Below are 27887 nucleotides of genomic sequence, written 5' to 3'. Positions count from 1 at the left end.
GTCAAATATGACATACGAAATAAATGTCAAATAAAACATACGAAATGGACCAAAGAAAACGGAATACTATAGGTTATTTTTAGCCTTTGCTGAACTCAGGTAAGAATATGAGGCTGCGCGAGTGCGCGTTCATGCTTATACACATGTGAGTCGAGGAGAGAGAGAGAGAGAGAGAGAGAGAGAGAGAGAGAGAGAGAGAGAGAGAGAGAGAGAGAGAGAGAGAGAGAGAGAGAGAGAGAGAGAATGGGCTGTATTTTGTGTCGCAATGTCTCTCCAGCAGAACTGAAGGAGGTAAGGAGATATTGCGCCTGCAGGAACTGTCGTGGATGAGTATCTGGTTTGCGATGGAAATACAAATGAATGCCATACCAACGACGTGAAGACAGCAAAGTACAAACCCGAGTGTCGAAGCGTAAGAAAAAATTACCTCTTTAATTTACCAGGTTATAATGAATCGTGTCGAATACACGCGTGTACTTGTGTATGGGTAATGGAATATAGCTCGTGACAGCTAACGTTACCTGCAGTCAACAGATCTCTTAGGTAGCGTCAACGTCACGACCAAACTATTACCTTACAGATAAACATGATGGGTATTGTTTACTTCGTGTAGCAAGAGAACGTGTTAGTAATTATAACGACAGAGGACGCGACCGTCGCGTCCGTATAAGCGCAAATTGCAGTTCGTCATACTCCGTTGGCGCCTATGATGGGCAATGTTGCTGACTCAGAACGCGCCACAAATGCGCCTTATTTGAAATGCGCAATAACGGTGCGAATCGACCCAGCTCACAATTACGTTGTGACGTACCTGGACCGGACCATATTCGTTGCCACGAGGTACCAAGTAACCTTCCAGCGACGTTACTTTGTGATTGCCATATTTGTCGTGACGACGTAACATTGGACGTTGCTGGGACGTGGTGATTACCTCCTGAAGACATACCTGGAAAGTGCCATATTCGTCGCAGTGACCAAATAACGTTTCTGATACGCGATGAGCACGTCATAACGACCAAACAGTCACGTTATTAAAACGTTTTTTATTTTATTTAAACAATGATCATCCCTCACATCAAGGATTTCATTCATTTGTGATTTAATGTGTGCGTTAAAGATTAAATGTTATGCATAATTGGAGTAATTCTCTATTCAAATATGTATAAAGCACAGTATAACGAATAATAACTCAACCCAGCACTGTACATCTCAATCAGGTATTTTATTTATACTGTAGTTAGTACATGACATAAATAATCAAAGACTTCAACACTATATAGAGGATTTAAAGCAGATATGTATTGACAGAGATGAATGGCATTATCTTTAAGCTTAACATTATATTCTTGTCTTACCACATAAGTTTAGCAGGTTGTCCGTTTTTAGAAACAACAATCAAAAGCTTCTTCAGTCACACTCACAAACATCAGGGTCCATTCATTTAAACGTGCCAAATTGATCGAAAATCACTCAAATATGTGTTTACTCTCACATCTGTAAGGTATAAAGTAAAGAAAGAATATTATTAAACCGCTGAAGTAATATACCAGGCAGTGAGGTAAAAAGAAATGACCGCTAACGTTTAAATGATGCGAGCGTGCGGCTCTTTCCAGAAAAGAGAAGGCACACATATCAGACGCGCGCACTAAATTAATTGAAACGCAGTTTTAATTGTGCTATCGAATTAAACTCCTGTTTAATAGCTGTCAGAAGTCGGATTTATAGCATTCGTCTTGACATTATAACAGATTTTACTCTGATTATACATTTTCCACACAATAACATAATAAATAGAAATAACCAGATTCATTAATCAAATGACCAGTGTCCAGGTTATATCTGAAGACCAGTACATCATGTTGCTACAACGTTCTCCATGGCATTGATTCACCACGTTATTTGAGGACGTGGCTCGGACGTTTCTGGAATGTAAGCAAAAATTCTAAGAAATGGAATGTTGCCAAGACGTCCTCAGAACGTGGTCACAAAGGTCACGGTGACCAAATGAAGACGAGCTGGCGACGTCGTCAGAACGTACTTTGTTTGCTGGGTCTTGGGATCGAGCCCCTCCTTCAATAAACAAGCCTAGCGTTACCTATTTCTATAAAGACTGAATGTGTAGGGGAACTCCTGAAGTTATTAACTGAGATTTTCCCATTCTGCACAACAGCTGTCAAATCAAATGTAATTGTGATTTTCAAACTTTCCGTGTTGCAGTGAGTCATTACTTCCCATGACGTTTACCAGCAAGGTTAAACCTGGTACAAGGCGGTTGGATACAGACTCGGTTTCAGAAAGGGAAAATTGCTTATCTAATACACTGTCATATAGTGATGTTTTTGTGTTCTTTATGGTTTAACAGTGTGATTGCATCAGTTTTTCCTCATAAAAAATATTTGCGTGTTTGTGAAAGAGAAAGAAGAATGGAAGGTTTTTTGGTCGCACAATCTGGCTTCTATCAACTTGTTTCGAATCAGTACTTGTAGAAAGAGGGTTTTCTGTCATTTAAAACTGAAAACCAGACACAGGACTCCCAAACCACCGAGTCACCTCCACCCCTTTAGCTCCATTCAGAAGGAACTTAATACTCACATGGTCATTTCATCACAATAGAGTGTAGGCCTACTATACATGTAGCCAGTTACGGTTTGATAGTAACTCTTTTTTTACTTCAGATGGAGAGCTTAACCATATCTTAACTTATGAGTAGCTTGTCAGTTTACAGTTTTAGAGCATTTTTTTCAAGTGGCCGTAACTCAGACAGTTTCTGCATGTCTCATCTAGACAGTTTCTGCATATAATCTCGAGTCTTTACAGAATAGTACCGCACCTTTCAAATATCCTTAGAGTCTTTAGTTTGATCACATTGATAAAAGACACATACAGCTGTACGATTATTTCCAAAAACATATGACCTGCACCCATTGCCAACAAAACACAGACATATATGACTCAGTTTCACTTACCGCCTGCGGTTCGTGTCCGGCATCTTTTGCCACTCCATCTATCAGTTTCAAACAATCTCCAAATCCAGCGTTATATGCACCGTTTGTATAACATTCCTCACCGAAATGCAGTGAACAAACAAACACAGCTGAAGTTTGCAAACTCAGTGCTCTCTCTCTCTTGCTCCAGCTTGTTGACGTGTGCACATGCTCCCTGGTTGACGCGTGGGCGTGCTCTTTCTTCGCGCTCTGGCGGGTTGACGCGTGGGCGTGCTCTTTCTTCTCGCTCTGGCGGGTTGATGCGTGGGTGTGCTTTTCCGGGAGAATTGTCCGATAAGGGACTAAGAAAAGTTGTTACGAAACCGATTTTCATGTTCGAACAAAACCTTCTGAAACCTATATAGTGGGTAGTCGTGGCCTAATGGTTAGAGAGTCGGACTCGTGACCAGAAGGTTGCCGGTGCGATTCCCAGGGCCAGCGGGTAACGACTGAGTGCCCTTGAGCAAGGCACCTTACCCCCACTTGCTCCCCGGGCGCTGCAGTGATAGCTGCCCACTGCTCCGGGTGTACGTGTGGTCACCACTTGCTGTGCGTGTGTTCACTACTCTCTGGATGGGTTAAACGCAGAGGTCACATTTCGGGTATGGATCACCATATCTGACTAATAGGTCACTTTCACTTATATAAATGCTGGGGAAGTGTATCGAGCACAGAAATACTACGTCATACATCCAACTCGTTTTTTTGACAAGTTGACCATGTCAAGCATGAGAAGACAGCACGTTTATACACGGTAAAGAAGTCAGAATGCATGAAACACCGCTGCACATCCCCTTTAAACTGAAATGTTTTTAGAGCCTGTCAGTCAGTGACAGAAATGATCTCCATAATGTCTTCTATAATAACTTGTTTAATAACTGGGTGAACTGGTAGAACACTGAAACTAAAATCTTGAACAGTGATTGCCATGGATTTGAGGCCAGAATAAATGGTAAAAAAGAGTAAAAGATGTTGTCCAGATGTTGAAATACAGAGAGAAAAATCATGCATCGCAGCTGTAAAACTAATATTATCAATGAGATCAATCTGAATTGTGACTGACTGGGGCATTGAATCTATTGTAAACCAGCTGGTGTGTGATATACGCACTATTTAAAGTCACTGCACAGCACATTCATACACATTGTTAATATTGTATATTTTAGCGTCAAATGCTCCATAAAGTCATACCACCCAGCCGTGTGCCCTATGAAAACAAGTTTGTCTTCAGCCAGGTGTACCAAAGAACCATTTGGCTTATATGGGCGAGCACATGAGCGGGTTGATTTCATCTGTGTAGCAAAGGTGGTTTTAAGGCTGCTCAGGAACTAAAGAGAGTTATTCCTTTGAGGCTTGAATTGTTTATGTAAAACTGCTGCGGGGCTGTACGTAAAGTTCTTTTACTCATAGCACCGGTGCTACAGAGGTTTAAAGTTTTGCAGACCAAACACTTACTGTATAGCTGGTGAAGTGTGAAACTGCTTTAATCATCTCTGAAAACAACCACAATTCATCACATAAATAGCCAGTAAAATGACAAAGGACAGTAAAGTTGCACAGTTGAATGGTCAGATACTGTAGTGGTTTTGAACCTTACTAAATTGTATATGAAATTTACTATAATCAATACTACAGAATACTACATCTTACCACAGTAAATACTACTCTCTCACGCACATTCAAAACTGTATGGCACGGGTGCTACAGTTGTATATTTATTCATCGCAAAATAGCTAAACCCAACACACGTAATCCATATGCATGTGTCTCTACACTGTCAGGAATGCTGTAATTCTCTGGCTGGTTAGTTCTGACACACGCACACACAGTTAAACACAGCTCTGATCTCATTGACTACAAATGGGCCTCTGTCTATGCCTGGAAACATTCACGGAAATGTACGGAAATGTCTGACTGTATGGAATCTGAGTGTGCATGTGAGGCAAGAGAGAGACCAGCTGCTGTAACAGACGTCTCTTTCAATCGATGCAGTGGCCACCATGTAACACTTTCTCTAGGTTGTCTTCTTCTGGTTTAGACGTTTACTAGCCTTCAGTCTTTATTTCTTATTCAAGACAAAAAATAAAATGGCTTTTGCTAGGTGTTTAGGGTGTTCAAGTTGCTGTTGACTGGCACAGGTAGGCCTGTCACGGTATGATCATAAAATATAAACATGACCTTGTTGTGACTTTTGGTGGTGCAATAATTTGTCATTGTGTTTTAAGTATCAGAAGATGTTACTCGAGAAGTTATTCAGTGTTTTCCTGATAAAAGTTTGGAAAAATAAATCCATATAGACTTGAGAGTGTGAACAAGCTAGTCCACTTTGTTTAGAAATGTGGCAACGATAAGAATCCAGCTAAAACATAACCACCCCACTCATGAACTGTGAACAAAAGCTGCAATCAGTGTTCTTCCGGGCTAATAGCTTTTATAAAGATGCAAAGGGGCATGCTCACGTGTAACTTGCTACATATTATAGCAATAACTAAGCCATGAGAGGGCTTTTTTAATTACTATTTATATATGTTTTATTTAAAAAAAATCATTCCAACCTTAATGTCTAATTGATCTCGTAGTCTCTGTTATTTGAAAAGGTGTACCTGCATTATTACAGCCGCGGAAAAAATTGACCCTTTTTCTGATTTTAAAATGGACTATTTCTAGGTATGTGTTTAGGTAAAATTATCCTTTTTGTTTCATTCTGTGAACTACTAACAATATTTTTACCAAATTTCAAATAAAAATATTGTTCCTACCTGTATATTGCATTTATTTGCAAGAAATTGGAGAAACAGGTCAAAATAACAGAAATGATGCTCTGTATTTTTTTAGCTAACAATGAACAATTTCGTTTTTCAGTATGAATTAATCCCTGTTAATGTTAGTTCATGTCAATACAGTTATTCATGTTAATTCATCGTGCATTAACTAATGTTAACAGTGACAACGTTTGATTCTCAGTAAATGCTAAAATTAACATCATGGACTAACATTAATAAATGCTGTATTAGTATTAGTTGTTCATTGTTAGTTAGTTCAACTAGTTGTTAACAAATAGCACCAAATTGTAAAGTGTTACCAATTTTTTTATGCGATGAGCTCGATTTTTGTCACAGTTTTCATGCGTCTTTTACATTTGCTGTTGGATGACTTGTCAGTCCTGAGGTTTGATGTTGTTGAAATTCAACAGACACTGGACTGGACTGGAATGGCCAAAGTACATCTAGAAATATTGATTTGAAATGAAAATTTGGAGTGGTCTGTTAATTTTTTCTGCGGCTGTATTTAATCAGTTGCATAAAAATAAGTTTATCACGCAAGTTATTGTGACAAGGCCCACTGATGCCCAGGTGAAAAGATCTGTGAAAAGGTCTGTGGAAGGTTTTGATAAAATTGTTGAAATGGCTGTTGTTTGATCGGAGGTATCATTCATGCCCATTCAACAGTTTAGTATTAGTTACCAAGGTCATTATCCTAAGTTTAATAGTGTGTTTGTGTTTCTCTTAAGCATAAGCAGCAGTAGTGACGCGTGACTTGTCACCTACACAGATTAGATTTTTTCCCAAACAAAGACTGTAGGAAAAGATCAACAGAGTGAGTGACTTTCAGTTTGTAAGTAGTTTCAGTTTGTTTCAATAGGTAGAAGGCTCCTGTTAGAACTTGTCATAAACGTTTTTATTCACAAAAAAATACTGATATACTTCTTCCTGATAACACAAGGACTAAACATGTCAGAACACATTGGCTCAAGCTGAACAAACACAAACTGCATAAAAAGAGTAAAACCTAATTTTCCCAGGAACATCAGAGTTGGACGGACCACACCTGTCTGTTTCCTTCTTGGAATGTTCTGTTTTCTTATTATCGTTTAATCTTTATGGTCTTCACTGTTCCCATTGTAAGTCATAAGATATGGTATAACAGCTCATAAAAAGACAGCAGATAAAGGACGGGGGAATGAGTTATAGAGATGCGGTTTTAAGCAGAAAACGGAGAGTATGTATGAAATGATATATTGAAACAGGAAAAAAAACATAAGGATGGAATTTTATCCATCTGGAATTAACTGGAAAATGAAAAGCTAGTGAAAGGTTTCATATACAATTAAAAATGGTCTTGTGTGTTTTTTAAATTTGAGTGCCAATTGACCCTTCGTAAAGCTCGTCCCCTTTTGCTATGTCCGACATTTTTCATATTTATAATTTCTGTAAAAAAAAAGACAAAAACCAAAACGGTAAGAAGATAAGAATAAGTCTGCAATATGCATTTGAAGTATATATTCAGGATGTGAAAGTAACTCGTAATAAAGTACACAAAATAAAGATTGAAGCTGTGCTTGCTGTAACGACACAACGTGTTTATAACGCCATTGGTTCTGACACGTATAGGCAATGGGTGAAACTGTGATTATGACCATAAAGAAAGATCAAATTTGACCTCTGATAAAATTCTGGCAGTGTTGATGAGATGTAATCCTTCAGTGCAGATCATATGACAGTCAGTCTATGAGGTAAAACTCCGGACAAGTCTTCTTGGATGAGTCAGTTTTAAGAAGTCTTTATTGTTGTACATTATGACAACTAAGATTCCACAGTGACATGACTTTTAACTGGGATCATGTTCGTACACTGTGACGGCCAGCAACATTTGCGAAGGACTTTTTAAAACCGCATAGTGCGCAGCCGGTTAATCTCTATGATTTGATTGTCGGACAAAATGGCGAATAGCAACAGCACTGCATAATACCGGCGTTATGATTGTTCCGGTCGCCTGTCAATCAAACTCCACGCGAAGGGTCTATTCAGTCAGAAGCCCATCTTGCCTATTAAATGTGGAAATCAATTATCATAAGTATTTTCCTTTGGATCTCTGCTCAGTTTCATTTCCTATTGTTTCATAGTTAGTTAACACTGAAGCTAGACCTATTGAAAAATATTTAATTTCTCAATAATGGATGCATGGGGTCAAAAAGAATGCTGTATATATCTGTATATGCACCATCTTTCAGTCTTTGAGATATAAGCACTTCAATGTACAACTGTTTCAACAGAGTTCATACTTACAGGGGACATCAGATGAAATTGTTACTTTGTTAACTTTTCTATGCATTTAGTTTCAGGTTTCTGGCGCTAGAAAAGCTGAAAAGTAAACACAGTAAACCGTTTCAAATTCCACTTCTAAATACAAAAACATTTTCACAGTAATGCAGTTATATTTCACAACTCTTGTTGTTGCCAAAATCTCTAGAATGATTGACATAAACAGAGAATGTGTCTCTTATGCTGTATTGATCAACAATATGAATTTCTATTCAAGCATTTGGGAGATTAATTAGCAGTTTCTGTGTGTGTCTCTGTAGGAGGAAAAATGAGAAGAAAGATGTGAACATATGATTCCAACTACCAACCGCAGGCATAGGTGGCTTCACCACAGAGAAGAGAGTCACTATGGTGCCTCTACTCAAGCTCTTTCTGTTATTGCATCTAATTCAGCCAATCAGAAATGGAAACTCTTCTTCTCCTCTGTCCAATTACCCAAAACAGCACCTGGTTTTCTATCATGCGAAGAGCCAGACGGTAGCGTCTATCAAAAGAAAGGACCATGGACTGGCTGGAAATGTTGCATTAGAAATTGTCAGACCATTACAAAGTCATTCAAATGGGAAAAGTTCCATTAAATCATCAAATGAACGAACCGAACGCAAAAATATTGCAGATATATTGTCAGCAAAACCTTCACATAATGGCATTCATGAATCAAGAGTTAAACTTTTATCACCCAAAAGTCGAGTCAGAAGAAGACCTACCCACACTGACAAACTACCACAAGATTCTGTTGATACTGGAACACTCAGGAGCCATTCAACTGAACCTCCATTCACCAATCAGAGCATCAATGTTATACTCAAGACTGGGCTTGAATTCAAGAATGCTGACTGGTTAACGACTGGGTCAGGCGATGTGTTTATACCTGAAGAATTTGATTTCATGCGGTCACCAACAAACGCTCATGCCCAGTACAGACCACACGCCCAGACAGCTTTTAGTGTCCCGGCAGGCGGAGACGAAGCGCGTACAGACCCAACAGTCAACCCTTCATTCCAGACCAGCCCTCCCGCAAGTACAGCAGCTAATACAAATGATGATGTCCAGACTTCTTCCAGTAGGATGGACCAATGGGACATTAACAGGACTCGGTTGGAAACAGGTAGGTAATATATGCAATAATGCTGCATTTACATTGTGCTGAAATTAGAGTAATAATGAAATTCTTATCTTACCTATTTCAATGTCATTAGGCTCTCACTTATTTCTATTCATGATCCAAAATAAATCCACACATAATTCTCTTGATCAATACTGAAGAACAAACCCAGTACCAGGTACCTGTGGCTATAATAAAATGGAAATGGTTCGAGTGAGCCAAATGACAAAAACACGAATGTTTTTAAATGTCAGAAACTAATTATGGTCATTTCTATGAAACAAATGACAGACCAAAACTTTTGCTTTTATGTTTGTATATGATTTCACTCATTTCATTTCTCATTTATCAGGCACAACCCCTCCAGCTGTACTCCAGCCAAAAAGACAGTTAACCACTTTACCGTCTTACAGTGGAACCCACACAAGCACAGATGATCTACAAATAAAGACACCGTTATCAGAAGTGGACACCTCTAGTTCCAACTACTCGCAACCAACAATCACTTCAACATTAGCAACATTATCTAAGGACATATTAAAGGTGACAGGAAACAAAGGAGTAGACAACATCACTAAAGATAAACCAAGAGAATCTACAAATTTGACATTGTCAAGCAATACCCATCAAAAGAGCACTACAGGTAAGATTGACTGTCTGAAAGTAGTCCAAACGGTTTTCACAGTTTTGTTGATTTCTCTGCTAAAAAGAGCAAGGATGATGGTGTTCTCAATGCCATTATCTTTTTAACAGGGTTAGCTGTGCTTTTGACAAATATGTCTGTTTAACACAAATTGGTCTGTGTAACACAGCTGGTCACATTCACAAAGACCTTGAAGAAAAGCTTAACAAACGTGTAAAGAGAGGACAGGAGAAGAAAGGAGGTGGAGAATCTAGGTATGTTTAGAAAGGAGAGACAGAAGCTGGAGTTAAAGACAACCAGAAGTGAAAAGCAGAATGTAGGCTGAGTAAATGTTTATACAAGACAAAGGCATACAAAAACGCATCCATTGAGAAGTGGTATAATATCTTGAGTTCTGTTGTTCTGGCAGAAAGATGGAGATCTTAGAGCTGCAGCAGAGGGAGCGATATGACATCGTTTTTAGCCTTTTTTAGGATTAACACGGTCACTGTAATAAAAAAGCCCCTTCGTAAGACATGTTGGCATAGTTGGTTTAGCCTATATTTTTAAGTTGTATCTAAAACATTAAGATACTTCAAAATAATAAGATATCTGAGAGATGTGTTCCTAAAATACACGTAAAACATTAGTATTGTGTTGTTTAAACACAAATATGAACTTGTTTCCTTTGCAGCATTTGAGATCTACAAACATAGATTTTTTTGTTATTTTAACCAGCTTTTAATTTTCAAACGCAAATTAAACTATATATTTTTTTTTAATTTGTCAGAAACATAGTCTCTAGTTTATAGAATTAAACAAAAATGCTTATTTTACTTTTATATGTTTGAAGTGGTCTCTTAATTTTTTCCGTTTTGCATTTAAAAACAAATGTTTGAAATATTATCCAACATCCCAACTAATTAGAAGCACCAACTCAACATACATACATCATGAAAGCCATGATAAAAGAAATCTAAATAACTCCAGTGTGTTAACGTGTCTTCTGAAGATGTTGTGTGTGGGGGCGAGCTTATTTGTCCAAAAAAACCAATAAGAACAATAAATTCAAATATGGTGACGCAACGATAACTATAGTTTTTTTCCATAACACCTTTTTGGTTCCTGTGATGAAACATCACATCATTAGTCAAGAGTGGAAACAATAGAAACAATGAGATTAAAGTAATGGTTCACCCAAAAATATATATTTTTCATTTTTTGTCACTTTTACTATCACTTTAAGTTTTATGTTGCCATATTTACATTTGTTGCTCTTATGGGCTTCAGTAGCTCTAAAAAGGCTTAGACTAAGTTTACATGATAAAAAACTGAAAAGTTTAAAAAGTTTCACGTACACAAGACAGCGTTATCAAAACGATCTGCATTTACATGGATCTGGGAAAACGAATACAAACAATGTATTATGCATGCCAGGCCAGTGGATGGGGCTGTTGCGCTATAAAGAAACCTTACGTCATTGCGCACATCCGCATACACTGTTTTAATCTAAGAACGCTTTTAATACACTTCGTTGGCGTGTATGTGTGTACATACAGTATAAATACTATGCCTCCGCTGGTCGTAGTGGTGCAGTAAATCTACTTTTTGCTGGAGAAATGATCATAAGTATGTCACGCGGCAAAAACATGCAGCATGGAGGCCGCCATTATTGTTTGGGGAAGACTCGCGCATGCCTACAGACTGAACGCGTAATACGCATGCATATGACGTCATTGTTTTTGGAAAACGCTGCCTTCAGAGTTTACAAGGAAACGATAATGCCATCGTTTTCAAAAACTTGCACTTTGAGACCCGTTTTCAAAAGTTTGCGTTTTCAGTCCCCCAAAACGCATAAAATGTTTTCCGTTTTTAGTTGAAAACGGTCTTGTGTAAACGGCCTCTTAAAATATTGTTTTCACACACACCTATCGTTTTGCTTCAGAAGATATTTATTAACACACTGGAATTGTTTGGATTGCTGATACTTTTATGTTTTAACATGTTTTTAGGATCTGTTCAAAAATGAAAATAAGATAGAATAAGATTTTTTACACAACTTTCATGTGTTCACATTTCTGAGGTTTGTTTCTGTTGGAATTCAACGAACACTGGACTGGAATTTCCTTAATACATGCAGAAATGCTGATTGAATCTAAAACTAGAGTGGTCTCTTTAATTTGTTCTGTGACTATTGTGCAACCCTATCTTTAAGTTTTACTCTCATCCGCAAACATGACATTTTGAGCAGAATGTTAATTTTTTAACAGAATGTCATTTTAGTTGAGTGGTACCTACCTGCATTAATCAAACTATTCTCTGTCTTGTGTCAACGTTCCTCTAACACGCACATGCGCACTCTTCAAAAACGGTGCTTTAATTCTTTTGACAAAATAAATGTCATTTGCATACATTTAGAATCAGGGCTGGACTGGGAAGAAAAATCGGCCCTGGCATTTTTAGGCCCCCATCAGCCCTTACGTGTCTTTTGCATTTGCGTTGCGTACATTCGCATTTATAATACAACCGTCTAAGCGGCCAACGTCTCCGTTACGGCCCCATACGTTAGCCGCAAACACGTCCGTTACGACCCCATACGTTAGTGGCGTTGGGAAAATGCCCAGTACGCCAGATGGCCAGTCCGCCCCGGTTTAGAATGATGGATATATATTAGTGATGCACGATATTGGATTTTTGCCGATATCCGATATGCCGATAATTTCCACCTCAATTAAGCCGATACCGATATATGCTGTCTATCCACCGGGCGTTTTTACACAGCTAAAAGCGCCAGGCGCTGGACAGCGTTTTTCAACCGAGGTGCTTTGGTCGCAATTATAAGATGCATGGGAAAAAAATAAGCGCCAGCATTGAGCCCGTGGAAAAAAAAAGTGGGCATAGCCCGGTCACTTCAGTGACTGTGCCTTTTCACAGGGCTTGACATTAAGCATTGTCATGTGGTTGTCCTTCGGACAAGTAAACTTGTCATTCACTTGTCCGAGTACAAAAATTACTTGTCCAACGATAAAAAAAATGATATTTCATTTGAATTCTCAATATAATTGTTCTGGATCTAGATTGGTAAAGTTTGCTTCTAAGCATTTTAACTAGTGTCCGCTTTGGCCGCCTGAATTTGGTTATAGGCCTACTCTCCATGACTGCTATAAGACAAAGGCAAGCAGTAATTATTATAAGTGTTAAGGCTGTAGGTTAACTTTTTTTGCACATAGCACTGGTGCTAGAAAGGTTTAAAGTTTGGTAGCACAGGCCAAACTGTAGGAGTATAAATCGTCTGTTGTCATCATTAAAAAAAAATACTCAAGTGCAGTTCATCATGAATAGACAGGTAACTGACAAAAGACATTAATGTCACATACAGATGAATAAATTAGGGCCGTATCATTTTTAGATTACCTAAATTTGTTTGAATATTTCTCAGTTGTGTATTTTTCCTTTTTAACTATACAATAGTGGTATATTTTGTCCACATAAATTACTGTAGTATACTATAGTAAACTGCAGTAAAATTCTTAGATACTATAGTGTTTTTGAACTTTACTATAGTATACAGTGTTTATCAATTCACTACAAGGGCACTACAATTTTCAAAAGCAAATACTATAGTACACCACACTATTTTATGTCTGAGTGTTCAATTTAACGGGACTTTTATTTTGACGAGTCTTCAGGAAGACGCTTGTTTGGAGATAGCTTCACTCAAACAGTAAAACGCTCGTAAAATAAACTCTCAGAGCAACTCTGACTGGAGATGAAGTTCATGTGTTCACATCCTCATACAGTGCAGACGCAGACAAATACTCGACCATCACTCGTGTTGTATGTTAAACTGTGTACATAATTCACACAGAACAGCCAGGTGACATTTAAATAACAGGATTCCGCGTCCGCATGTAGTTACATGGACTCGTGTGCGATTCGCCATTGATTATTGTCACACACAACAAGCACCACCACGACTAACGCACTACACACAAACACACAGCTCTGTGTGTGTATCCGAAAGTCACAGGGCGGCGTGTTGCATATTATGCACGCTTGAGCTCAAGTTCAAAGTCTACTCCCGATGGACGATGGGCAGGATTCAACTTTATTTTTACTCTGTGTTTTAGTTAAAAACGTTAATCAATAAATAGGCAGTGCGTGGCTGATGAGCGCAGAGATGGATTTCTTTGCGCACTCAGTTAATGTAAGAATGTGCTGCTTTTACAAGCATGATTTAATTACAGCTTCCTATCGGCGAGGCATATCGGCGTTATTTTCTTTATCGGGCCGTTGCCGATAATTAATTTATAAGCCATTATCTGCCGATAATATCGGCGTGCCGATAATATCGTGCATCCCTAATGTATATAATGCACTGCATATTGCTGGCTAATTTTGCTGTAAGTAAATAACTTAAGTGCATTCAGATGCACTGCACAGCTGCTGTTCGCGCATTGTTAGTTGCTTGGTAACAGACCTGAGAGTAGATTATAAAACATAATGGAGCGCTTTAGGATTTCCTAACAAGAGACTTCTAAAATGAAATTGTGAAAACTTACTAAAAATCACTACTTAAACGTATCATATCTTAGGTTAATACCTAAGAAATTAAATAATGTGACTCCTGTTATATAATTAGGCTTTTATATAAAAAATTTTTTTTCGAAATGATTATAAAGAGATTATACATTATGTGTTTATGTGGTCATGTTCTTAAACAGTTATCAATATTCATGCCATAATACTGTATTTTCCTCTTTCCTCTCCACAGATGTGACTACTTTTCTTAAGACTACCTCTCCACAGCCGAGAGGACGTGGTCATTTCGTATTCTCTGCAAAAAATGACAGATATCCAGAAGAGGACCCATCAGTCTCGCATGAAACAGTCCCATCTGTGAAGTCGAGCCCTACCTCCCCCAGTCTTGTCATACCCAAGGAACCCTGTTCAAATGTTGTAGGCCAATGCGATTTTTCCAAAGATCGAAATGAAGATCTTAATGAATTAGGTTCTACCAATGGGAGCAAATTAGTATGGGCAGATCTGCATAGCACGTTGTCATTTGCATGGGAGCTGCATGTATTCGGTTCTGCTACTCTCTTCCTTCTACTGGCCGCTGGTGCTGCCTTTGGTCTAGCGTTAACTCCCAGCATGCCCTGCCTTCAGCGTGGTGAACTGGTGCTCACAAATAGTCTCTTGCTGGTTGCAGGTGCAGTTAGAGCGGGCCACTTCTTTCTCGACCCATATGGCACACGAGTCCTCTTACCACCCCCTGTCATAATAGCTTTATACACGCTATCGTTGCCACTGTTTATTTTGGCGCAGGCTGCATTGGTGATGCTGGTATTAAACGTGGCAGGAGTACCTTTGCTCCCTCCAGCCTTTCAGCGCCCCCCTCTGTTGGGAATTTTAGCTGTTCTACAGTGCACTCTCTTACTTGCTGCAGACCTGCTTTCGCCTGCACTCTCACCCTTCGTTCCAGTCGTCCTACAGAGCCTCACGCTGACTGGAGGCCTGGCAATATGTTTATGGTACCTCTTCCTGGCACTGCCACAGCTTTCACACAAACACGCAGCTCGGGCTGAAAATAAGAGCATGGGTGGACAGAAGGTGCAGGTTTTGGCACGGGTATTGGCAGTGTGTGCTCTTCTTGGGGCACTGTGCTGTCTATTGCATATTTACTCTTGTATGTGGCTGTACGGGCTACTAGGAGATTGGAGGCTTTTTCGTTGGGGTTGGTGGCTCTGCCAGTTCTGGGCACGTCTGTTGGAGCTTGCCTGGGCCTTCTTTCTGCTTCTAGTGTCCTCATGGGTCTTCTGGAGACCAAGCGGAGGCCAAATATGTAGAGCACCAAGACAAGAAGGAGCTGCCACAGAAAACCTGCCTTCTCCCGGTCAATCATCTAACTCCAACAGCAGGCACACATGTTGGGCAAAGATTGTTCAAAGCCTGAAAGTAAGGCAACAAAGAAAATCTGAAAGCAGTGGGAATGGAGGATCCAGCAGCAGTGGAGTGGTCGGAGATTTGCCCAATAACTGGGCAGGACAGGAGCGGTCAGGGGTGGACATTAGCAAGAACCTGATACGAAATCGTGACCCACTTAAAGACAGCAATCATGGCCGGAATTCGAAAAGCTTTGCAGGGGGCTCAGCGGGTTCATTGTTACGGCTTCAGGCACTTTCTCAGCCAGCTCAGCGTTCTTTAAGTAGCAGTTTAGCAGATGGGGACAAGGAATCGGCCGCCTCGCTTTTTGACTTTGATCTGCGTCCTCCGACCCCAATCGACCTGAGCCGCAGCATTGATGAGGCACTTCACCGCGAGCATCTACTAAAAGGGGTGAGCCTGTTCCATCCACTCTGCCTTCCATCACCTCCTCCATCTCCGAGACTGTGGATGCGACGGAACAGTGACCCCCAAATCACACTGTCAATGAGTAGTGATGAGCACACATTGTTTTCAGATTCCTCGGCAGGTCTGGGCCGCTGCATTCCTAGCGCTGTGCCCAGTCGCCAAGTCACAGCCCCTCCTACACCCACCCATCAGGGTTTCCGTTGGGTCTCGGAGGTACCAGTGCCTTCTTCTCTGTCCTGCCCAGTTTCACTACACCCGTCCCCTAGCACCCTGATGCCCAGTGCAGAAAACACCAGACCGTTTCTGACCCCTGATATTGAAAGTTCACAATCGAACAACAGGGGGGATCACACTTACCTAAAAGTCAATCGACATGATGACTCTGTCAGCATCAGCAGTGACATTGTTGACCTCTGAACTTATATTTGGTGGACGTAGGAACTCCTGGTGGTCTAAATGATCTAAAAAGCTTAAATGTGTGTATTCAGAGCCTAAACCAGGGGCCGGTTGCATAAACTGTTTAGACTAGTCTTACAAGTTAGTCATCTATTTTTTTTCTTCAAGAATGGACATAACTTCTTTAAGTCAGTTACTTATAAAGGTAGATTGGTCTAATTGAAATCTAAAAAGTAAGACTGATTAGTCCTGACTAACTGCTAGTCAGTGAGACTTGTTGTTAAGACACAGTCTCAACTTTGCGGCTATGTTTATGCAACTGGCCCCAGAGACTAAAGCACTTAATAAGTTAATCAGCAGTTGACTCAAAAAAGTTATTGGATGTAAATACGGAACATTATATTTTCACACATACTTTTTTCTTGTCAAACAGTACAGGAATGTTCTGGTTTAGAATGTAATCTCTATTGACAGCAATTGTTAATACAGACAATAAATTTCCCTTATGACGAGAGAGGGCGACAGGCATTCCAGAAGGTTTAAAAGCATAGTTTTTGAGAATTCTTTCATTAAAAGTGTTTGTTATTTGAGCTGTAATGTTATTGTCCTTTTATCTGTAGGTCAGCTGTTCTGTGTGTTAATAAAATTGTGTTCCCAATGTCATTCTAGTAGGATTTTGCTTTATATAAACTGTGCTTTATAGATAGGAATGCCTAATCTGTTTTGGTATTTCTGCATGTATCATAGAGGTTTAGGACCTTATTTTTATTTAACAAACTGAGGTGTGGCAGTAGAGTGTTTTTGGTGGCAGTCAGCATTATGCTATAATATTGTCTGTTCATTAACTTTTTTTAAGCATTTTGTCTTTTTTGTTTTTAAGCATTATACCTGGAATACAACTTCAGGGACCAAGATCCAGAAAGCAATGTCTGGATAAAGTATTGCACTTTATTTGAATAGAAAATATACGTGCCAAAACATTTTGACTTAATGTGTTAACCAGAAAATTTGGTATTCTTAGTTTATTCCCACAACTATTTCCGTTTATTTTTTCCTGGTATCCTATTTGGTCAACTAATATTTACTTAAATTTAGTTAACTTTAATATCAAAACAATATCAAATACAATTTGTTTGTTTGGTTTAACTTAAAAGATTTTAAATCACTCAAAACAACTTCATTCCAAAACAGTATAATTACGGTTCACTTTTAGTATAACTGAAAACTTCTACACTATATTTTGTTGTTTGTAAATAAGGACGTTTTCCGATTACCTTCAATGCATTTATTGTGAATGACAATCTTATTGCAAGAATATACTGGTTCAGATAGAATATGGACTAAAAATGAAAAACGCTCTTGTATTTTTCTTTCTAATGCAATAAAAGCGTGGAATAAAAGGGAGATTGCTAATGCTCTGTTTCTCATTGTTTAGCTGGACAGTTTCTCCTCTTACTTTTTAAAATGATGGTTCATGAAAAATATCTCCTATCATTGACTGACAAAGCAAAGGGCTTAAATATGACCATCCCCCCTTTGTAAATGAAACAGGACGGAATTTACAGTTTCAAGTGCGAATTGCGAAACTAAGCATTTGGTAACACTTTACAATAAGGTGCTATTTGTTATTATATGTATATTATGTATTATATGTATTAGCTAACATGAACTAAAAATGAACAATACTTATACAGCATTTATTAATATTAATTCATGTTCATTTCAGCATTTACTAAATACATTATTAAAATCAAATGTTGTCACTGTTAACATTAGTTAATGCACCATGGACTAACACTAATTGTAAAACAATCAACTGTATTGACACTAACACTAACAAGGATAAATAAATGCTGAAAAACGAAATTGTTAATTGTTAACTAATGTTAGCTAATGCATTTACTAATGTTAACTAATAGCACCATAATTACCAGCTGTTTATCACATGCAACACGCTCACAAAAGCACGTCACAGGAAAATAAGTGAACGTCCCAATGTGAAGTCCTAACCAATGAGGGTCCTAACCAGTGCCCGAACCCGTGTACACGATATACTGATTCACGACCTCAGGAGCTAGGTACCTGATTCGCTAGTTGCACAAGATGGCGCTGGTGAGCTTTTGGGATGCCAGAGGGGCGATTCACATTTCGCGTCTTTCGCAAATAAAGAGCGATGTGCATGCGGTGCGGAGCACACATTTCTCTAGGCTCTTCGGCGCCGCATCGCGATGGCAATAGTTTCAACTTTTCAGAGTGCCGCGCGCACATTTGACTAGAAAAAGCGACACGGTGTCGTGCCGAGAAATGCTGCCATATTAAGCACCCCTTTTAATAACACGCTGTCCAATTGGCTAATTCTAACCCCTCCCCACATAATCTGGGGAGGGGTGTATTTCTCGGCATTACAGCGGCTTGTGTTTTCCACGTGGTTTTAGATGCGAAATGGGAATCGCAGTCGGCAGACTAATTTCCGGTCGCATAACACTGTATGGGAAAAGGAGGATTTTTGGACAGTAGATATGGGTGAAAAAAAGAATAAAGTAATATATCAGCGATATGATAGATCCTCTTTACATTGATGAGCACGTCGTTAAGCCAAAACAACTCGATAGTGTTATACGACCGACCCTGGCGTCGCAAAAGCTCACCGGTGCCATCTTGTGCAACTAGCCCATTGAAACGCAGCAGAAATGATTGAGTGCACTCATTCAATCCCATGATGCATTGCAATAACGAGTGTACAACCGATGTACACTCAGGGCTAGCTACAAGCCGTCCATCGCGAGGCTCGTGCTGAATACATTTCCGTGTCTCGGCAGAAGATGGTGCCCACTTGCTCTTTCACATGGACTATATTAGTGAACTAATGTATTTTGTACACCGCCATGGTTAAATACTGAATGTGCAAACTGTCTCTTTGCGGCTCTTGGCGGTAATTTTGTCAAGTCAACTACAATTTTCATTCTTACAAAGCAGCTCTACTGTACAATAAAACATATTGACTATAAGCAAAACATTTAAAGCACACATTTAAGATAAGGGAGAGAGAAACACAGTTAAAATATTAAACAGACTATAAATTCCTATATGTAATATTAATTAAGTAAAACTTTAAAATAAATAAATAAAGCAGCCACCCCGACCAGGCAAAAAAACTCAGGAGAACCCAGGCCCAACCAGGGGATTCCAGTTCACCTCTGGCAATAGCTGCTGCCTCTGCACAAACTCGACAGTGCTTGCACAACTAGGCTAAATAAAAAATAAAAAAAAACTTAAGGTAAATTATAGGTTTAAGATTATCAATATTAATCTAGTAGCAGTTCAAATTTTGTAGTGAAGACGTGTCAAGTCGCCGCGTCCTTTATCCAGCTCCATCATCTCAGCTCTTGTCAGGTCGCCGCTTCCCATTCTCCGCTCTACCATCAGGTCTGGCCATGAACTGCATCCTGCTCGCTGTGGTAACCTCGGAACAATGAGAGAAGACAGCTGAGAGTAGAGTACTGTTCTGCACTCTTTGATGCAATAAGTACATCAGTTGTTATTGGAAGTGTTCCTGGTTCCGGCTGATCTAACTAATGCAGCCTAAACCCTCAGAGGATTTATATTATGGAAGTGTAGTGTATGCAAGATTAAAAAGATGCGTCTTTAGTCTAGATTTAAACTGACAGAGTGTGTCTGCCTCCCGGACAGTGCAGGGAAGACGTTTCCAAAGTTTAGGAGCTAGATAGGAAAAGGATCTACCACCTGCACTTGATTTTGAAATTCTAGGTATTACCAGCTGACCGGACGCCTGAGAGCGTAATGCACATGAAGGACTGTTATACAAGAGGAGTTCACTCAAGTACTGAATAGCTAAACCATGTAAGGCTTTACAGGATAAGAACTTTGCTGACGAAGAGGGTTTTATGGAACATCCGTCAATAGTTAAGCAGTATTCTTGGTTGTTATGTATAGTGGTTTTCGGTCCAATAAGTAACACTTCTGTTTTGTCAGAGTTCAGTAATAAAAAGTTGTTACTCATCCAGTTTTTTATATCGATTATGCATTCCATTATTCGATTGAACTGCTGTGTTTCATGAGACTTTGAGGAAATATAAAGTTCAGTATCATCAGCATAACAATGAAAGCTAACTCTGTTTTGCTTTATTATATCTCCTAGAGGTAGCATGTATAATGCGAAGAGCAGAGGCCCTAAGACTGAGCCCTGTGGTACATCGTACTGGACTTGCGATTTGCTTGACACCTCATTGTTTATTGCTACAAATTGAAAACGGTCGGATAAATAAGATCTAAACCATTTTAAAGCTATTCCCTTAATGCCGAGGTAATTTTCGAGTCTATGTAGGAGTGTGCTGTGGTCTGCGGCCAGTACTAGTTCTGATAAGAACCCACCAAATTCTTTAATAAAATCTGTATGGTGCCCTGGAGGCCTGTATACAATAGCCAGAATAAATTTTAAAAAGGTTTTATCCTTAGTATTAAGTGTTGTTACACGAAGTACCATGACTTCAAAAGAATTGCATTTAGAATTAGACTTCTGGGAAATGCTAAAAGAGTTATTGTTAAGTGCAGCGACACATCCCACACTGCCTTTTAGATGAGGCTCATGTTTATAATAATAATCTTGGGGGACAGACTCCATTAAAGTAATATAATCATCTGGTTTTAGCCAGGTTTCTGTCAAACAGAGCATGTCTATTTTATGATCTGTTATCATATCGTTAACAAAAAGTTCTTTATTAGAGAGAGATCTAATATTTAGCAATCCGAGTCATAACAGTTGATTATCTGTATTTTGTTCATGTGTAATTTCTTTAACGTTTATTAAATTACTTTTAAGAGGTTTACGCATAACTTTATGTTTGCTAATCCGGGGGACAGACACAGTCTCTATTTTATGATGTTTGGGAGAAGGGATTATCGCAAATTGTGCATTTTGTGTATTCTGCGACTACGATGTCTCACAGTCACGAAGTTTCCCGTTGCGAGGGATCTTCAACCTGAACCGAGCTGTGCGTGCTAACGTTGCTCGCATCCAAAGTGTGTTCTATGGTTCTTACACTCTTACTATCCTCAAATAAAGATTGGATGCGAGACTCTAATTCTAAGATCTTCTCTGTCAGCCTAACTATTTTCCTGCATTTATCGCATATAAATCCCTCGCAGCTGACAGAGAAGGCTCAGCTAAACATTTGACATGAGGTGCAAGTAACAATAATAGGAATAGAAGCCATAACTCACCGGGTTTGAAGAGTAATTCCGACATAGCAAAGTTACTTGATGAATCGTAGTATATACGCTTAAAAGAGAAACAGTGAGCACACAAGACAAACTAGAAGGCAAGCTGATGTTCCACAGTGTAAACAGAAAGCAAGCTAGGACGCTAATGCTATGCTAACGGCGTTGAGTTAACTATCAATTTTGGTTTAGAATCTTCAAATAAATAACAAGGACGGGGTTATTATTGAGATATCAGGATAAGTTAACGACGACAGTGATAAGTAACCCTTATAAAATACATGTTAAAACAAAGTGCAAGTGCAAGGATACAAACAAACCGCCGGCAGCGAGGCCGACAAGAACCGGATCCCGGTGTTGTATCAAAATCCAACTCCCCATGAAATTACGACCCCTGTTTTCCCCTACGAAGGTTAGGGTAAGGATTAGGTGTGGGGGCGGGATTTAGAGATAGGGACCAATCACAAAGCAGCATCCTAAGTGAATGAACCAATCAGAAGTAGGGGAGTCGTAATCTCACGGGGAGTCAAATTTCGGTACAACACCAGCAGACAGGAATCGTGAACTAGTTTCACATGTAAGTGTTTGTTTAAAGGCGCAGTTCTTGAAAATCAGCGGCCACTAGAATTGTGTTATAGTTTTGCAATGAATCTCTGAGTCATTTGCTCACCCCTCCCTTTCGAAGTATGACGGTGGCCGCAACAGTAAAAAAAGATGTCGTCTACTGAGACAGCGGATAGCAGTGATACAAGCAACGATGTTTCTTTACAAAGGTAAGGCAATATATTAACGTAATTAATAATTTAACATGTATTCTATTGCGAAAGTTACTGTTACAATTCTATAATTAGATATATTTCTTGCGTGCTAACTAGTACACGCTGAGAGTAGTGAAGTAACTAAAGTTAGTTAATAGTAAATAGCAACACTGTTAAAAGCGTTTGATCTGACAGCGACATAGGCAGTTAGGTGTAAGTTAGTAGACGTTTGTCTCCCCCTTTGTAAAGTCAGGAACATCCGGAGTACGTACCGCAGGGATGGAAAGACATTATTATTCTGAGGTCATATGGCCATTTGTATAAAATGCTAACGTTTCAACAAAACAGTTGTTTGGTAAACATTGAAAAAGTGGAAACATTGAAAATGTTGAATTATCTTACCAGCCTAGCAGAAAACAGGCAACTTCGGCGTCGCCTTGAAGACATTTGTCTTTCAACAGTGCCTTCCATCTGGTAATAGATACACCGATGTTTATCCTGGATTTCTGCCGCCGTTTGTCTCTAATTTGTCTGGCAGCATCTGTCATGGCTCTGCCTCTATTAGTCATGTTTTTCTTGGTCCTGTGGCAGAGCCATGACAAAGCCTTAGGTTTTATGTGAGAAAGTCATGAGTTGTTTATGTTTTTTACTTCTCATGTGTTTTCTCGTGTCTTGTCATTGGCCTCGCCCCTCTAGTTTCATGTATTGCCTCCCTGCCGTGTCTTATGTTTCTCACCTGCCCCTTGTCAATTATCCTTTGTTTGTCTTCCCTTTAAATAGTCCTCTTGTTTCATTGTCTTGTTGCTCGTGTATTACATTCGGTACATGTATGTATGTGCTACGTTCAGTGTTTCCCGTATTGCCCGTGCCTCCTGTTGCCGTTGCCTGTCATTGTAAGTGTTTAGGTTAGTCTATCTCTGTCAAGTGTATGTTTCTAGTTTAGTGTTTTGTTAGTTTTCGTCCCTGTTTTTCCACATTGTTATCTTGTCTTGTTTACACCCCCTCGTGGGTTTTTGTTTTGTATTTTTATTATTAAAGTCTTGTTGTTTTGTTAACCCCTTCACGCCTGCCTGCATTTGGGTTCTTCCGCCACGCTCGCCGTGACAGCATCACGTTTGCGCTTCTTTGACGACGGAGATTCACGCTCTGTCGGCTCTTGTGCACAATACGCATGGTCCTCCATTTTATCAAAACTTCTAAGACAGAACAATCAATTGCTTCAGCTAGACGACGACGACTCCTCCTTCTCTCCGTACTACGACTTACTACTTTGTGCATCTTCAACTCAGTGATGACGCAAGCTGTCTAAAAACACACACGAAGACCAACATATACGAAACGTGCTCTGTAGAGCTGTTTGTCCGTTAGAGCTTACTGTACAAAACATGGCTGCGCAACATAACAAACTCCATGTAGATAGGCCCGCTCCCTATGTAGATACAACTGGTTTATTCTAAGGTAATAAAAACATAACTTTTCATTACGTAAGGTTTTTATACACATCTAAAGACACAGTTTTGTATGTTATATTGCAGTGGTTCCCAACCTTTTTTCGTCTGAGACCCCCTTTTTCAGAAGAAAATATTTTAGGGCCCCCCTTCACTTTTAACAATATAATCACTCTTGTAATCTTGCAGCAAGGGTGAAAAAATGCTGTTTTCAAACAAACAGTATGTTTATTACTATAACAAGATAGATGTAAGCATAAATAATAGCCTATATATAATATTGAAAATACAACAAAAACATCAGTAGGCCTTTTGTAATTTAAAAATGTAAGCCTAGGATCTTATAAATTGGCCTTATTTGAAATGCAATAACAAAAATATCAGTATTCACACTGGTATGTAGGGGGAAAAAAAGACTGAATATAGGCTATTTCAAAATGACTTCTGTCAGGCATCTCTAGTCATTTGTGAAGTTTTATCAATCAGTGTGAGGATTGCTGCTGGCAGCGAGTAATAATTTTGTCAATGCGTGGAGAGATCTTTGACAGGGCAAGACGCATATCATCCTCAAGGGTCAGTCTGGCCCTGTATTTGGTTTTAAGGGCTGTCATGGTTGAAAACCCAGCTTCACAAAGGTAGGTGGTGCTAAAGAGAATCAGCACCTTCATTGCAGCTGTGTGACAGACTGGGTGTTCTTCTGCTATTTCAGACCAGAATGATTCCAATGGAACCTCACTGAAACGGGCTTTCAGGCTGGCATCAGAGGATATTTCTATAATCTCCTCCAGAAGTCTTGATGGCAGAGTAGCTGGAAGCTTTGATTCAATGTTCTCTGTGAAGGGGTTTCTGATCCACATAAAATCAGCTGCTTGATCCTCAGTTAGAGCTGGGAAATAACTATCAAATTTCTCCAGGACCTTTGACAGATGCACAGTTATTTGATGTTGAATGATTTTAAAATTAAACTATCTGTCTGCAATAAATGCATGGGTGTGCTCAAACATGTCACTCATTCCAGAGGAGACACGGGTTTTCCACATCTGCAGTTTTCTTTTGAAAGCCTCTACTCATTCATGCTGCACCACAGTGTTTATGTTTGCACCTTGCATTGCTCTGTTAAGCTTGTTTATTTCACCGAAAATGTCTGAAAGGTAGCTGAGTTGAGTGAGCCATTTGTCATCGTCCAAAAACTTTGCAAGGTCTGGTCTCTTATCCGCGAGAAATTCACGCAGCTCATCCCTCAGCCTGAACAGCCGCATCAGCACCCGCCCTCTGGACAGCCACCTCACGTCAGTGTGCATCAGCAGGGTATGGTAATCAGCGCCTACCTCTTCGCAGAGAGCAGTGAATAACCGGGAGTTTGTGGCTCTTGCTTTCACAAAGTTCACGATTTTTACGGCCACCTCTAAAACTCCATGAAGACTTGGTTCCATTTCTTTAGTAGCAAACGCCTCGCTGTGCAGAAAGCAGTGTGTTGAAACGGCAAGGGGAGCAACCTCTTTGATACGCTGAACTACCCCGGACTGCCTGCCAGTCATCGCAGCAGCTCCATCAGTACAGACCCCTATACAGTCGCTCTAGGTAATCTCATTTGATCTCATGAAATTATCCAAAGTTTCAAAAATATCGTTTGCCGTCGTATGGTCTTTACAAAACAAAAAATCTTCTTTTATCTCATTTTCCCATTCATAACGAACGTATGCGAGGAGCTGTGCCATTTTTGACACATCGGTAGACTCGTCTATTTGAAGTGCGAACTTATCACCACAAAGTCGCGCAGAAAGCTGATCTTTCACATCTTCTGACATTGTTGCGATGCTACGTTTGACCGTGTTGTTTGATAGTGGTATCTTCGCCAATTGTTTTGATTTATCCTCTCCAAATAATTCCTTGACAATCTCTGTTGCGCATGGCAAAATCAAAGTTTCTGCAATTGTATGCCCTTTCTTTGTTTTGGCGATTTTTTCAGCAACTGTATAAGATATTTTTAAAAGTTTCTTGCCAATAGCTGTGACTTCCTTCATCTCATTTTGGGAGAGTGTCAGTTCTTTTGCCTTGCGCTCAAAAAATGCCCTGGGCTTGTTGCGGTACTGGGGATGAGTTGTCTGCAAATGTCTTATTAGTTTGGATGGCCTCATGCATTTGTTAGCCAGGACTTTGGCGCAGATAATGCACTGTGGCTGGGGCAGAGACTCTTTGTTACAAGAAAATGAAATAAAACCATAGTTCAGGTAACTATCTTGGTATTTCCTGCATTTCGTGTTTCCAGTATTGCTAGCACTGCGACCCGAATTGCTGGAAGCTTCCTCACCTGGGTCCAGTATGCGTTGGTCATTACTGTCAGCCGCTGTAGGTGAATCAGAGGGACTCGGTCGTTTTTGTGTCGTTTTTACAAACTTGTCCATATTTGGTCAGCCAGGGGATTGTAGATAAAATTATCTAATGTAATATGATCGCTCTCTTTAATCATTAAGACTTAACTCTCACTCTCAATTCAACACTTTTTAAAAATATGACGCGACCCCCCACAGAGCTCGCTGAGGCCCCATTGTGGGCCGGGACCCCCCTGTTGGGAACTGCTGTTATATTGCATTTCTGTTAATAGATCATACAAAACATCCCGTATTGTACCTTTAACTGCCACCTTTGCATTTCGGTGGCACTCAACGCAGGGGTAATAGGCTATATGTGGCTCACTGAACATTTTCCATGTACTCCCATGTATGATTGGGGTAAAAAACTTAGTTATATTGTATCTGCACATTTAACATCCTTGTTTGAGGGGTTGTGTAGCAGCTACAGGGCATGTATAGTTTTAGCGCAAACATAATTTTAAAAAGGCATTTCAGCTTGATCATCAGTCACCATGTTTTAATGCACGTTCCACACCATTTCAGTTTGGGTTGTCTTTTAATCATTTGTATTTTCTATGTAGAAGTATCCCCTACACTTAATGTAAATTAGATTTCACGATGCTTAAGTTTACAAAAATTCCCAGGGGTTAACTCACAATAATCAAGGTGCTGACTGGGTACTGGGAGTCAACAAAGAAAAAAAAGAGAAAGAAAACAAGAGTTACACTTTATATGAATAATGTACGTATTTCTATACAGAACTAAAGAGCCAACGACATGCAGGGGGACATTACCTTTTTATTTCTGTCATATTTATTATGTTACGATTTTGTTTCAGTATTGGGCATTACAATTACGATGTGTGAGTCTGAATTGGAACTGCAGGCAGCACACAAGTGGACTATGACTGAGACGGATAAATACAGAATTGTTTGTTGTGGCGGAACACCCAAGGACTGCTCAGCCAAATTCTAGCAAATCTAACAACAGGGATCGGTGAACAAACACAAAAGGAACGCAATAGAATCACAACTAAACAGAAAGAAACCATAATTCGTATGGTTGTAATGTAATGTCAAGAAAGAGATAGTGAACTACAAACCTGATTCCAAAAAAGTTGGGACACTGTACAAATTGTGAATAAAAACAGAATGCAATGATGTGGAAGTTTCAAATTTCAATATTTTATTCAGAATACAACATAGATGACATATCAAATGTTTAAACTGAGAGAATGTATCATTTTAAGGGACTGAGGAGACAAGTTGCTCAAGTTTAGGAATAGGAATGTTGTCCCATTCTTGTCTAATACAGGCTTCTAGTTGCTCGACTGTCTTAGGTCTTCTTTGTCGCATCTTCCTCTTTATGATGCGCCAAATGTTTTCTATGGGTGAAAGATCTGGACTGCAGGCTGGCCATTTCAGTACCCGGATCCTTCTTCTACGCAGCCATGATGTTGTAATTGATGCAGTATGTGGTCTGGCATTGTCATGTTGGAAAATGCAAGGTCTTCCCTGAAAGAGACG

At 39.5% G+C, this 27887-nt stretch overlaps 1 protein-coding gene across 2 annotated transcripts; it reads left to right on the top strand.

Moving 5' to 3' along the window:
• Positions 1–214: 214 nt before the first annotated feature.
• On the top strand, positions 215–17660 carry LOC130568054 (proline-rich transmembrane protein 3). 2 transcript variants are annotated; one of them, XM_057356689.1, is made up of 4 exons: positions 215–291; positions 8347–9194; positions 9544–9834; positions 14588–17660. In XM_057356689.1, the coding sequence occupies exons 2-4, from the start codon at positions 8435–8437 to the stop codon at positions 16582–16584; spliced, it is 3048 nt and encodes a 1015-aa protein (XP_057212672.1). In that variant the 5' UTR covers positions 215–291; positions 8347–8434; the 3' UTR covers positions 16585–17660. The 2 variants fall into 2 exon arrangements, with proteins under 2 accessions (XP_057212672.1, XP_057212671.1); XM_057356688.1 differs by having other exon boundaries at positions 224–412.
• Positions 17661–27887: the final 10227 nt, after the last annotated feature.

The sequence above is a fragment of the Triplophysa rosa genome, linkage group LG17 (assembly GCF_024868665.1).
Source record: "Triplophysa rosa linkage group LG17, Trosa_1v2, whole genome shotgun sequence".
In the NCBI taxonomy this organism is placed as follows: Eukaryota; Metazoa; Chordata; class Actinopteri; order Cypriniformes; family Nemacheilidae; genus Triplophysa; species Triplophysa rosa.
This window is presented reverse-complemented; position numbering and strand designations above follow the sequence as displayed.

What these genes read in the sequence shown, in the direction of transcription:
- LOC130568054 (XM_057356689.1), top strand. Translation starts at nt 8,435, where the DNA reads ATGGTGCCTCTACTCAAGCTCTTTCTGTTATTGCATCTAATTCAGCCA. An exon ending in CAGGACTCGGTTGGAAACAG is followed by an intron (nt 9,195 to 9,543) that starts GTAGGTAATATA and finishes CTCATTTATCAG; the next exon opens with GCACAACCCCTCCAGCTGTA. An exon ending in CCATCAAAAGAGCACTACAG is followed by an intron (nt 9,835 to 14,587) that starts GTAAGATTGACT and finishes TCCTCTCCACAG; the next exon opens with ATGTGACTACTTTTCTTAAG.